This window comes from Cupressus sempervirens, chromosome 4 (genome assembly GCF_028749045.1).
Source record: "Cupressus sempervirens isolate cs-2001-9-10 chromosome 4, ASM2874904v1, whole genome shotgun sequence".
NCBI classification, from domain to species: Eukaryota; Viridiplantae; Streptophyta; class Pinopsida; order Cupressales; family Cupressaceae; genus Cupressus; species Cupressus sempervirens.
The window spans coordinates 797541629-797555951 of NC_143121.1; the positions used below are offsets into that span (position 1 = coordinate 797541629).

The window sequence follows — 14323 nt, forward strand, 5'->3', positions numbered from 1 at the left end:
CCGATTTGTCTCCTTAGATGTTAAAGCACAATGTAGACTAGTTTGAAATTGTATGCATTTGATCCATCGTGTCTTGATCATCAAATTGTTTATAGTTGAAGTGTGTTGAATTTTATAAAGTTGTACGCTGTAAACTTATAATATTGACTTCATTGCCCTTTTAATTTTGGCACAGGTTGTAACATTACTTGTGATTAATAATATACATGCTCACAATCATTTCATATATTTCCTTTGAAAATTAGTATATTCATTTATCATAATAGTTCGCACATTCTTATTTTAAAAACATTTCAATCCCAAAGTAATCATATTTATTATTACTTTCCAAAAATACAAATTCAAAGTACTTACATTCTAAATTTATCATTGGAGTTGTGAAGTTAAAATGATTTCAACACTTTTTCATAATTTTTGTACAAGTTTTGAAAGTAGTCTAAATTTCTTGTCATTCCGAAGGAATTTCATTACATTTATAATCAAGTTCTCTGCTACAAACATCCTTGGGTTTTAGCTATTTGTCCAGGACTAGGTGCACTTGCCTCAATTTCGTAGAGTCAGAAGCACAAGGGATTCAGATCGTATTAATCAATCTTTTTACATTGGCCCTTTACTGGTTGGAATCCCAACACTGAGTTGACAAGACTCATAGGATTTCAATCTGTGATTATGGGAACCAACACTACAATTGATTCTATGCACTTTTTAAAAAAAATGTTGATTTTAGATTATTTTCATGCAAGTTATGCCCAGCGCACTAAAAGGTACAAGAATTTCAAGATGGGGTCACTTGAAAAATACTTAGAAAACAAACAACTTATTAGAAAATTATGGAAAAATAAACAACTTCTAGATCTAATTCTTACTTACCAAAAGGTTTTCCAAAACACTAAATATAACTTTTTCTTGAGTGCACAAAAACAACAATGTTATGTTTTTCAACAAAAAATAGGAACACTTTTTCATACATGTTAGGTTTTGATCCTCTTAATCTTATCCATATTTTAAAAACCTTGGCAGTTTAGAAACTAGATTTAGAGTACTACAATTTTTCTAATTTTCTCATTTTGAGTGCATGGCCCTTAAATGGGTCTTCCAAGATCAGGTTTCCCTAATTTCAAAAAAAAGATGTCCACTTACACCCTCATTTTTGCACACCATCTTGGTGTACACACCCCGTAGTTGAAACTCCCATGATGCTCGACCAAATGTCCATTGGGTCGAAAAACTGGTTCAAACTAGCAATGTGTGGCATCCTACTAGTTTTTTCCCACTTTCTTCCCTCTGTAGAAAGACTCATAACCTTCCCAATAATCTCCTCATTAACTTCAAAGAAAGTACCTCCCATAGAAATCGAACACAACACATTCTCATCAAAGTCCATCAGTTAGGAGTCATGCTCAATTAGAATTAAGGACTATTTAATTTCAAATAGAAGAAAATAATATTTATGAATTAATTTGAGTACATAAATATATTTATTCAAATTAATAGAAGGGCATTTATTTAGTTATATTATTAAAGGTTACCATTAGATTAATTGGATTATGCCTAATTAATCAATTAAAAGGCCGACATTTGTTAATGAAATAATATAATTATTAAATTAACAATGTATAAGAAAGTTAAATTTAGTTAAATTTATCAATCAAATTTAGGTATATTACAACGATATAAAAATTGTCTTAATATTCTTGAGAAATATTACATCTATTCAATATTATAATTTTAAAAAATCTAGAAAACTTATAACTAAAATATAACCAATGCAATAAAGTAAAAATCATGCTAAATAATTATGCTTCACATAGATATAAAATTTCGCACTTATAACAATAACAATATTGACCTTTATGAGAAACACAAATAAGAGATCAAAGATGTGCACTTAAATATAAAATTAAACTTGATTACTAAGTTTCCAACTATTCATTTAGTGAATGAAGTATTGTTTCTTTAGAAAAAAAAAAAATTTATTTATAATTTTTAAAAGTAAAATATCATTTTCTTAATAGTTTTATTAGGAACATCCATTGCATATAAGACATTTTTAAAAACAAAATGAATGTAAATATGAATACTTATATGTCTCTGTGTATAAATACATTGTAGTTCAATTTTTATTTTTATTTTTGAAAAAAACATAGAACATTATTCCAAACACTTCAAATAGTGGTTTGTAAAACATGGTTCACAAATTAAAATTTTAGACACCCCAAATTCCATTGGGTGAAGATTGAAGTTACACATTAACCGCCACTAAATCAAAGCACGTAGGTAAAAAGATCAAAGTAAATAAGACCACAAATGTCACTAGGTTCAAAATTGAGATAAGACATTACATCAAGGTAAGAAGGTCAAAAGAAATAAGAAACCACAAATGTCACTAGGCTAAGGATTGAGATTAAACATTAGCTGTCATTAAATCGAAGCATGTAGAAAAGAAGGTTAAAGGAAAATTTGAGACGTTGCAGATGTTATTGGGCATTGGGCAAAGGATTAGGATAGAAATTCTCTCTTGTCACTAAAAGCATAATTATAAGTTCATATTGTTGACACTTTGAAGAGAAGTAAATCAAGACTAATATTCCTAATATTTAATTAACGTGCAAGGAAAAAAAATTAACAGCAAAGACTAATCCTGACAACTAGAGGGAGAATTTTGACTTGGTATGATCTAAAAATGCCTTAAATGTCAAGATAGCTTTATCAAATGATTTTCCTAGTTAAAACATATTAATAATATAGCGAAATCATTAACTTGCCTTCCAAATCAGAGAGATAATTCTCATCTTTGTAACATAACCATCAAAGACAAGAAGCAACTCCTTATGCACAAAATGAAAGCATCTTTTACTAACCCAAAGTCTAATTCAGATAGGTGGTATACAAAAATAAAATAAAATCAAGATATCAAAGAATCTTGACTTTTGACATGTTAAAGATAACAATTTGTATACTACTATTCTATTTGGCTTATACTATTTTCCTTTGCAGCTTCACGTTCTTGTCTCCTTTGCTCTCTCTGTAGGAAGAGAAAACAAAATTGTCAGCAACTTCACTATTGTCACCAATATCTAGTAGAAATCTATGCATGATGGCAAGCTCTATAAAAAATCAACAGTAGGAATGCCAAAGACATTCCTATATTGTCATAATTTATTCACTATTTTACTCAATACTCGACAATAAGAGGTAAAGCTACAATATGAGGAAAACAAACATATTAGTTTCTTACTCTTCAATTAAGTAAAAGAATGAAAGTCACAAGCTAGAACAGAATGAGCTAGACTAGAGCCACATGCAACATTCAGAGATCAAGTGAACATGCTAGAAGTCTAGAAGACAATTGAAAGACTTCTGGACAAGTTAGGCTCACCAAAATATCCAGTTGAGTTCATAAAGAAAACACAAGAACAAATTTACTATGTTGCTCAGTGTTTTGGAACTTAGAATTTACAAGCATAGCTATAAATGACATTGAAATTCAAGCTTAGACATTCATGTTATGTACAAATTTCAACATTCAATGTAACATATTCATTGGTTCAAAAATCACAGCAATAAAAAATAGAATTTCTGATTCAACTGTTCAATGTTTTCATTACAGCAAAAGTTTCGAAGGATACAAAATCACAAATGGAAGTGTAGTGAGAAAATGCATTTCTTAATACTGTATGCTCTCATTTGACATATGCATGATTTCACTTTACAACTATATGTAATCAAGCTTATGCTTATTCCACACCTTTGTACTCTCATTTTATAATTGTCTACTCTCGTACAGATGTATGCAGTTATAGAATTGTCTGTTGATGAAAAAAGCAACAACTGTCTGCTGCAATTCAATAGGTTTACATTTTCACTCCACAATTCATAATTATATCTAGTCATCCAACAACTGTAAGTATTTATTTCTAAGGTTGCATGTGGTCACACAATTCCACTGGCAAAAGGAGTTACAATTGTCTGTTGTCATTATATTTTTGTTCAATAATTAATAATTATATACAGCCAACTAAATAAGTAGGAGATGTTTTCCACAACCAAGTCAAATTGTGATGTTGCTATCTAGGTAATATTAATCATTACTTTGGAGTAACTATACACTTAATGCTTGTTACTTTGGAAATGATCATTGTTTTTTTTTTTGCAAAAAGAGGGGTAAAAATTTATTAAGACAGAAAGGAATACAACAAGGAGAGCTCAACAAGGAGCTCGATCCTGAGCAACAAGATCATCAAATTCTTGCACCATCTCAAAGGACAGTTGCCCCCTATCCCTAATATTCCAACCCGGATCATGACTAGAAGCCCATTTGGCTAAACAATCAGCAGGTCTATTCCATTCTCGCAGAATATACTTGAACCTAATGAACTGAAAAGAGGAAGAGAAGAAAAGAATCTGCTTAACAACAGTGGCCAGCTGCCAACTAACATCCTCAAGCTCTTGCGAAGAAAGCATGTTCACCACCACCTGGGAATCAGACTCACAAATAATCTTACTCCATCCCCACAAGCAACACTGTTCCACAACATATAAAATAGCTTGAGCTTCCATGAGATTGTTAGTATAATCACCCTTATGAATTGAGAAGAAAAATTTAACATTCCCAGAACTACAACGAGCCACTCCGCCAATACCAGCCGGACCAAGATTCCCACGAGAAGAACCATCAGTGTTAATTTTCAGAACTCCACAGGGAGGAGGAGTCCAGTGCCCATCCCGGTTAACCCGACCCTTCCTCTGATGGTGAAGCTGCCTGGACATAGAAGGAAACCTATGAGCCGCAACCCCATCCTGCAGATGAAAATTGAGGCGATTACAGATAGCAAGATCAACCGGATCCATACCCCCATCAAGCTCACACTTCACAAGAATAGTTTCCTGGAGAGAATGTGATATTTTCCACCAAAGATGCAAAACACCAAGCCGAACATCTTGGAATATGTGACGATTCCTCTCCAACCAGATATGCCAAAGCATGAAAGATGGACCAGCAATCCAAGCAGCATGGAGAGAAGAAGACTTGGAGGGAGCACTACCCAAGTGAGCCCAAAACTCAGGCAAAGAGGAAGCATGCCGACAAGAGCAACCCCAAACGCTCCACCAAAGGTGCCATATCTGAGTAGAATAGGAGCAATGGAAGAACAGATGGGAGACAGACTCCTCTCCATTACCACACAAAACACAATAAGAGGGGCCCTGAAATCCACGTTTACAAAGATTATCCCAGGTAAGACAATGGTTGTGAGCCACTAGCCACATGAAAAAATTGCACTTGGACCAAGAAACTTTATTCCAGACTTGCTTCCACCAAGGGGCCTCAGCATCCCCAAATAATTGGCTAGTTATCTCTTGATACCCAGCAGAGACATGATATTTACTAGACAAGGTACCGCCCCAAGCCAATACATCTCGACCAAGCAAAGAGGAACACTCTCTAGAGGCCAGAATTTGAGAAAGCTCCTGACGATCCATGTCTGTACCTCCAGGAGGCCAATCAGAGGAATGCTTCCATCTATAACCAACAACAGGTCCCAATTGATAAGGAGTCTTGTAATGAGCCACTTTATCCCATCCAGCGGCAAGAAAAGAGTCACAAAGAGGCTGAAGATGAGGGTATATGGATAAAATGGAAGGGAATCCATCCCAAGCATCAGACCAAAACAAAGCCTGAGAACCTCCTTTACATATCCAGAACAGACCCCTCTTCACTAACATCGCACCTGTCTTCGAAGTATGCCAAACCATTGAGCCACGACCTTCAAGAGGAAGTGCAGAAACAGAGCAAGGATCAGCACCATGAAAATATTTATGAGTGATAATACGTGCCCAAAGTTGATGCTGTCCAGAGCACCATCGCCAATAAAGTTTAGCAGCCAAAGCTTGTCTACTCAATAGAGCAGAACGAAGACCAAGACCACCCTCCTTTTTAGGCCTACAAACAGTTGCCCAATTAACCAAGCTCCATTTAGTACTACACAAATTACCACTCCAAAGGAATTGTCGAGAAAGAGCATCAAACTCCTTGAGAAAGTAAATAGGTGCAGCATGAACCATGCTTCTATAAGTAGGAAGAGCTTGGATAACAGCTTGAAGAAGAGTAACCCGGGCAGCAGTAGAAAGCCATCTATGAGTCCAATGATTTACCTTATCCTGAAGCTTGGTAATCAAATTTTGCCAGAAGAGACGTGGCTGCCTGGAAACAGCAATAGGAATGCCAAGATAAGTCAAAGGAAGTGAACCTATCTGAAACCGTAGGATACCAACAATCCTGTGCTGAATAGAATCAAGAGTGTTAAAAAAGTAAATGAAAGATTTGTGCTCATTAACTTTCTGGCCTGAAGCTGCCAAATAAACGTCCAAAGCATGTCGAAAGGCTTCAGCTTCCTTGATCCTAGCAAGACCGGCAAGAGCAGAATCATCAACAAATTGAAGATGGGAAAGAGAAGGTAAGCCATTACCCCACCGCCAGCCTTGAATAGAATTCTGGGACACCTGATGCTTAATGAATCTGCCCAAGCCTTCAGCCATGATGATGAATAGATATGGGGAGAGAGGGTCACCCTGGCGGAGGCCTCTAGAAGCACCAAATAGTTGTGAAGGTTGACCATTAATAAGAATAGAAAAAGAGGCAGAAGTAACGCAACTCATAATCCAACTCACCCAGTCAGAGCTAAATCCAAAAGAAAGAAGAATACTCCTTAGAAAGCTCCATTTAACTCTATCGTAGGCCTTAGCCATATCCAACTTAACAAATATGGCTCTCTCCCTTGAAGTAGCCATAGAGTGAATAGCCTCAGTAGCAATAACCACCCCATCCAAAATTTGTCTTCCAGCAACAAAACCGCCTTGTTCTTCTGAGATAATAATGGGAAGCCACCTTTTCAGTCTCTCAGCAATCAGCTTAGTAATAACTTTGTAGACCACATTACATAAGGCAATTGGTCTAAAAAACTCCAATTGATTAGCACCTTCTCTCTTAGGAATAAGAGTCAAGAATGTAGAGTTCAAAGCTCGAAGCATCTGCTTGCTAGCATAGGATTCTTTAACCACCTCCAACAAATCATGATTAATGATGTCCCAAAATTCCTGAAAGAATTCAACTGGAAAACCATCAGGACCAGGAGCCTTCCCCTTAGGCATGCCAAAGACCACCGCCTCCAGCTCTTCCAAAGAGATAGGATGCATGAGATAATCATTCATTTCCTGAGTGATAAGGGAAGGAATACAGGACAAAATAATATTTTCTTCATTATCAGCAGGAGGAGAGTCCTCAGAGAAGAGGGTAGAGAAGTACGAAATAGCCTCCTAGAACAAAGCTGGCAAGGAATTCAGTTGGATACCTTGAGAATTAACCAAAGAAGAGATAGTGCTCTGATTCCGGCGAGATTGCACTGTTTTATGGAAAAAGGCAGTGTTTCGATCACCTTCCTGGAGCCAATCAACTCGAGCCTTTTGCTTCCAAAAAATTTCCTCTCGAAGTTCCCATTCTTCTAGAGCTCTAGAAGCAAGGGATTTAGCCTGGCCAAGATCCTCCAAGAAACCTCGATCTCTAATCTCCCTTGTGATGACATCAAGATTTTCTTGAGCAAGCCTCTTCATAAAGTGAAGATTCCCAAAGCATTCCCTATTCCATATCTTGAGCTGCCTTTTAACATATTGAAGCCTTTTAGAAAATGAGAACATTGCAGTACCATATGCAGGGGCACCATCTTTCCACCAACAAAAAACAAAATCATGAAGAGAGGAGTCATGAAGCCACATCAACTGGAACTTAAAAGGAGGATGCTTCGGAACATAAGCCCCTATAGCGGAAAATTTGATTGGCCAATGATCTGAACCCCTCCAATCAAGGATTTCTGAAGAGATAGTAAGGGTGCCACTAAGCCAGAAGCAAGAAACAAGAAATCTATCCAGGCGTTCTGAGATAGCAGCAACACCAGTCCTACGATTATTCCAGGTATAGAGGCCATTAGAAGGCTTAACATCAGAGAGATGCAAAAGAGATATGTGTTGCCGAAGAAGAGCAGAAGAAGGCCCCAATCTAGCCAAACCACCATGCTTCTCTTCCAGACTTAAAACTGAATTGAAGTCCCCTACTAACACCCAAGGATGATAAGGATGACAATTTCTAACATATTGAATATGTTCCCAAAGTTCCTCCTTTCCCACAAGATCAACAGGTGCATACACATTAGTAACCATGATTACCTCTCCTGAGTCTAGAGCAGAAGCTACCATAGAGAGAGCTGAGCGAGAAGACATCCAGCCAAGAGGAGAAATTTTTTGAGGATCCCAAAATATAGCTAAACCACCAGCACTGCCTGTTGCCCCAACACACTGGCATTGGCCACGAGACCAAATACTAGAGGCATGTTGGACCATAGACTCCACAGAGAGCTTAGTCTCTTGGATACAAAAAACATCAGGACTATGATCACCCACCAAGTTATGAATAGCCTTTTGTCTAGGGATGCTATTCAACCCCCTTACATTCCATGAGAGAATAATCATCATTGGGTAGATTTGGGAAAATGAGAATCCAAAGGTTTCACTGAACCAGACTCAATCAATATATCTCCTGTGAGTTTAATCTTCTCTTGGTCTGTTTTGCGCCCACTCCTTAGAGGGGGAGAAGAAGAAGCCCGCTTAAAGGGTCGAGGCAGCAACCCCAAGGGGAGAAGAGATCCCTTGCCCTTATCTGATGGTAGCACATCCTTAACCAAGTCAGCCAAAACAACATCATCATCTTCCAACACTGCAGGAGTCACCAGAGCCGCTGTCACAGGAGCTACATGAACCTCACAATTCTGATATACTACAACTTGAGATGCCCCACAAGCATCATTAGGAACAGATCTCTCATCTGGACAAGCTGGATCAGAAGAGATAGGAGGAGGAATACCCTCCTCTAGAACCATACTATCCAGCACCTCAAAACAGTTAAAACCTGAATCAGATAATCTTTCTTTCAAAGGCCTCTTTTGACCACGTCCCTTAGCTCGAGGATGAACAGGGGTAAATCCATCATTGTTGCTGATACTATGATATAATTTTACAAAGGCACTAGGGAAAACAGCATGCTAAGAGAAGTATATGACTATTTAAAATACGGATGCATTGGAACATATTGCATGAACATGCTAGGAAACCAAAAAAGTTAAAAAAAGGCATTAGAACATTCAAAACCATAATAAAGAGCTCATTTGTGTCATTTTACAAATTGTGAAGAGAATTAAAAAAGAACACAGTTGTGAGAAACCAGGTGAAGGAAGGGCAGAGAACTGAGAAAAGGGCAAAAAGAAGACTAACTCGCATCATTTGAGGTAAGTTCAATATTTTTATGATTTTTTTCCAATTTTTTTGTTTTTGTCATTATTTCAAATACTTAGGAGGGGTTGTGTTTCGTTATTTGTGTTTTATGTTTGCACTTGCACTGGCATTTACATTTTTCAACCAATAAAAAAATCAACAGCAGTAGAAGTGAAAAAAAAAACTGAAATTGAACAAGCACGACATGGAAGTTCTTTGAGTGTGTTTCAAGGACACCCAGTTCAAACAATTCATTTCAATGCCATTCTAACCTCCTGAAAAAACATGCAAAAGTATCATTTCACCCCCAAAAAAATTGTTTTACAATTTGCAACAGCCACAGATATTAACAAGAAAATATAAGGGGAGCGAAGTATGGTTGTGTCATATTTGGAGTAAGAATTATAGAGGTAGTTGCACAAGAGTCTACTCCCATCTTTAAGGCATAGCTTGTCAAAGGATACAAGCAGGTAAATGCATAACATTAGCTAAGAAGGTTGAGGTACATAAGATTAAAGGAGGAAAGAGAAGATCCACTAGTGTTGCAAGGATGTTTATCATGCAATCGCATGATGTAGCTGAAAGTTTTGTTGCCAAATTTCTATGCTAATTCCATACCATTTCATATGGCAAACTACCCACACTAAACAACCATTCAAAGACGCACTTGTTGTTGGTCCTTTTTATGTTCCCCATCCGAGCTCATAAGCCACACATCCCCTTCCTTGGTAAAGAGTACTCCATGGTGAGTGAAATGATGGAGTTGAGACAAGCATGGATAAGGGGTGATCATGAAGAAAACACACGCTTATACTGAGAGTGGGAGGAGCAATGGGGAGACAGCAAACACAAGATGCACACATGCTTTATGTGGAAACCTTTACAGGAGAAAATCATAGCAAAATATCCCATACACACACACACACTTACAAGCTTTGTAGGCACCAACCTGCAATAGACACTTTCATATGGGTAGCAACAAATAAAAGAGGATTACAACTTTACTCTTAAAATGTATATGATGTTATGAGACTTTTATAGTCATTTTATTTATTTACTATAATATTTATATGTGTATGTGGTGTTTTAATAACACAATTCTTGTTGTAGGCTGCAAATATGAACTTATGTATGACTTCTTTTCTTTTTTTTGTATAGACAAATACAAGCTTTGTAGGAACCAACCTGCAAGAGACACTTTCATATGGGTCAAAACATATAAAAGGGGTTTACGGCTTTAAATATTGAAATCTATATGATCTTATGAGACTTTTATAGTCGTTTTGGTTATTTATTATAATATAATATGCATATGTGGTGTTTTAATAAGACAATTCTTGTTTTAGGTTGCATATGTAAGTTTATGTATGCCTTGTTTTCCTTTTTTTGTACAGAAACTCAAAACAATGTCAACCCCCTCTAAAAATGTCAATTCCAGTATCACATCCCTTTACCTACACCCAAACTAGCAACAGCGTTATGAAAACTACAGACAGAAGTTAAGAAAGCAAAACAAATAAACCAATGACATTTCTATTATATATTAACCCACAATCTAAAATACCTTTCCTAAATTGAGAAAGCAAGAGACATCTAACGGCCAAAATTGTACGCATAAATATGAAAATAAATAAGAATTGAATCCTCCCAACTCATTTTATATAACATGGTCTACCTAACTAAAACATTATACCCCTTTTATGAGAGAGAGACAGTGAGAGAGTACCCGTCTTTCCCAATATGGTAGGAAGCAAACAAAGTCATAAACTGGGCCAAGAGTCGGTAGCAAGGCAGCATTTAAAGCCAAAAAGGTAATCATAGCTGTCATAGGCCTTGTTGTGTGTGGCATTCTCCTCTTCCAACCTTTCTCACTTTATCTTTATTTCTTTAACTTGCAACGAAATACTAGTTCTGTAATATTCAAAAATCCACCAGAACTGTATAACGTCAGGATATTTGTTAGCCTGTCATGCACAAAGAAAAGCATGACATGAGCTCAAAAATCACATCACATTCAAATTAGAATATTGCAGTTCTGTGTGACATTTTATATTCAGTACATTGCCTTCAAAGCTATATGTCAAAGGCTAGTCTTATTACAAAAATAAAATGTATGATTAAGACACATTTTACACTAAGATATATGTTACTAGCTTGCACCCTGGACCCTCAAACCTCATCCGGTGCGAACCCAGTCCAGGTTTGTGAAATGGTCCACACAGGTGCAAATCATCGCAGGCCCTATGCAGACCCCATGTAGACCTGGGGGTACCCAACTCGGACCTGGGCAGACCCCATGCGGACCACCAGGGACCTACAGAAACAAAGAGTGTGGGCGCAAAAACAAATAAATTGCATTTTTTTATTATTATTTTTTTCTCTAACCCTAATAAGGAGGCCACAAACACATTTCATTTCACATTTGATCTCTCATTTGGCTCTCTCCATCTAGCAAATTTGAAGTGAGGTGATTGTATTCGAAGGAGATCAATTATGGAGTTGCAAATACCTTCCAAAGAGCAGTTTGAGTGTTTAAGGTAGCATTTCAACCATATTCTTTAGTTTTTTAATAAATTGTTTCGAGTTTTTGAAAAGTTTTTAAAAAATTTCAAGTTTCTGTAGAAGTTTTAAAGTTTTTTTTTTCTATTTTTGTTATAGATTGGAACAAGTAGTCAAAGCTCAATGGGTGGGTCTCAAAAATTTAAAATTGAATAAGGGTCTCCTCTATGGAAATACACTACAAGAATTTTTCAATGTCCTGGAGGTGGGGGGTTTGTATGGAAATGTAAGTTTTGCAACTCAAAATTTAGAAGCTCCTACTATCAAGTAAAACTTTTTTTTATGTGCCCTAAGGGTAAAGTGATTAATATCTATGAGGGACTAGGAGGGGAGATAAGATGGGGCTGCCACCTGGACAAATAGGAGGGGAGACAAGATGCAAATAAATTAGTTGCAAATGGAAAACAAAGTGGTTATAATTTCTGTGAAACCCGACCATGTGATGTCCCCTTCTAGCTAGAGACATCACTTTAGCTGGTGATTAGCCTATCAGAGACCCTCGTAGGCTAATAAGATTGGATAGAGGGTCACCTTGGTGTGGAGATCCTCCAAGGACCAAAGCAGAGTACTCTTCTGGGTTGCCAGAGTTTGTTTATGATGAGTTTTCCTTTGAGTTTGGCTTGGTCAGGCTATTTTTAGCAGTTTTGGAGTTATAAAGATAGACCCTTGCTATTTTTAGAAAAGGGGTATGGTCATATGCAGTTCTATCATGTTAGCTCCCAGTCCAAACGACATTCAAAAAATGTTGAGTAATAATGGAGATATTAATGTTTATTTAGTTAAAATAAACATTATTGGTTTTGAGCCTATATTGTTAAGTTATAATATATAACTTAAGTGAGGGTCATGATATCATAAAAGGGGCCATTGTTTCAATTAATTGTGGGTCCAAGCTTATGGAAAAATTAAAAGGGATTTTCTAAGTTTTAATGTAATAACATTTTTTTGTTATTATTATATCTTTTATCCCACATTGAGCGTGGAGACTCATTCTGGAGTCGAGGAGTCCTTATAAACAAACCTTGTCTTCCTTCAAGAGCAGGTTATGAGAAGTGCTTAAAAACTTTGCCTTGTGAAATTTCTTGAAGTTGTGGCAACAAGGGTTTCTACAAGTTTGAGAAGAATTCAGACTGTGGAGGACGTAGTATCTTCAGAGTTGATGCAATTTGAGGGTGTGAAATATCACTTGAATTTTGCCTGTGAGTTGACTTCATTCTGGAGTCAATATTGTGTTTAGTAGGAAAGAATTGGATGAATCTGTTACAGGTTGGAAGGGGTTATAACAGCAGCTACCGTGTTGTGAACAGTACAGCGCTACAGTGAATTAAAAATCAGAGATTTAATATTGCGGTTTTTGATAGGCACTGCCCAAGGAGGAAGCAACCAGCAGCGTGGTTGCGTATCGGAGACAAAAATCAGGTTTTTTTCAACTATTAATGATGATGTTTTTAATGTATGCTTCCAGCAATAAGTATTGTACAAACATTAGGAGTCATCTGAATAAATGAATTTGATTAGCATTATAATCAGATTTGAGTTATAATTTGAGGTAGATTAGTTTTCAATATTTGTATTTTCTTTTCATCAACTCAAAAACCCAAAAACAGCTTAAAACATTCAAAAAAAACCAAAAACAATTATTACACTTAGGGAAACAAACAGTGATCAGCGTAGAGCCTATTTGGGGTTCTTACATTGGTATCAGAGCCTCATTCCTGCCATCCTGAGGGTTTGGGGAGTCATATGCAGCCACCGGAAATTGGACCACACAGGTACCATACTCGTAGGAGAGCTCTGATTGAAAGAGAACAGTTACAGGAAACAGGAAATATGGAAGAGGCATGATGGTAGTCCACCTAGAAACAGGAGGAATAATGATGATCAGGATACCAGAGAATTCTACCGTGCTATGGTTACAGGGCAGCAGCAGATGGCACAGGCATTACAGGCACTCACTACTATGGTAGAAATGAACCCACCTGTTAGACAAAATGGGGAGCCGGGAGAACAGAGAGATAACAGGAGTGCTACAGGTAATCAGAGACCACAACGGACCCATTCCAGAACAGCTGATAGGCCTACACGCCCTACATTTGTTTCGGAGGAGCCAGAAGAAGCTCCGGTAGAGGAGGCGACAGGAGACCCCATATTCGCAGATGCACTCATGGCTGCAAATGATGAATGGGAATTATTAGCTCCGCAGGTTCGGGAGAGGATGACCTTTGAACGCTTTGTAAATCAGAGGAGAGAGCATTACAGGTCACTCAGACAAGATAGGAGGCCTAGAGGTCAAAATAGTGAGCTGAAGAGGGCTACAGGCAAGCTTACTATGCGTACATTTGATGGGAGTGGTAAGATGACAGCTCAAGCTTGGATTCATAAGCTTGACACATTTTTGGCACTGAGGCCAATGACAGAGATTGAAGCTATCAAATATGCCACCTTG

At 37.2% G+C, this 14323-nt stretch overlaps 1 protein-coding gene across 7 annotated transcripts in view; it reads right to left on the reverse strand.

The window, feature by feature from the left end:
• Positions 1 to 2673: 2673 nt before the first annotated feature.
• LOC149563794 (uncharacterized) overlaps positions 2674 to 14323 on the reverse strand; it is a 30855-nt gene continuing 19205 nt past the window's right edge. For 3 of the 7 annotated variants that reach the window (XM_089826932.1, XM_089826931.1, XM_089826928.1), the window contains exons 2-3: positions 11045 to 11229; positions 2674 to 3025 (exon numbers count right to left, since the gene is read on the reverse strand). In XM_089826932.1, coding sequence (XP_089683058.1) covers positions 2963 to 3025; positions 11045 to 11167 — 186 coding nt within the window. In that variant the 5' untranslated portion in view covers positions 11168 to 11229 and the 3' untranslated portion in view covers positions 2674 to 2962. Of the gene's footprint in view, positions 3026 to 11044; positions 11283 to 11493; positions 11619 to 14323 lie in introns of those variants that run through there. The other 4 variants (XM_089826930.1, XM_089826929.1, XM_089826926.1 and 1 more) reach the window with 2 other exon arrangements.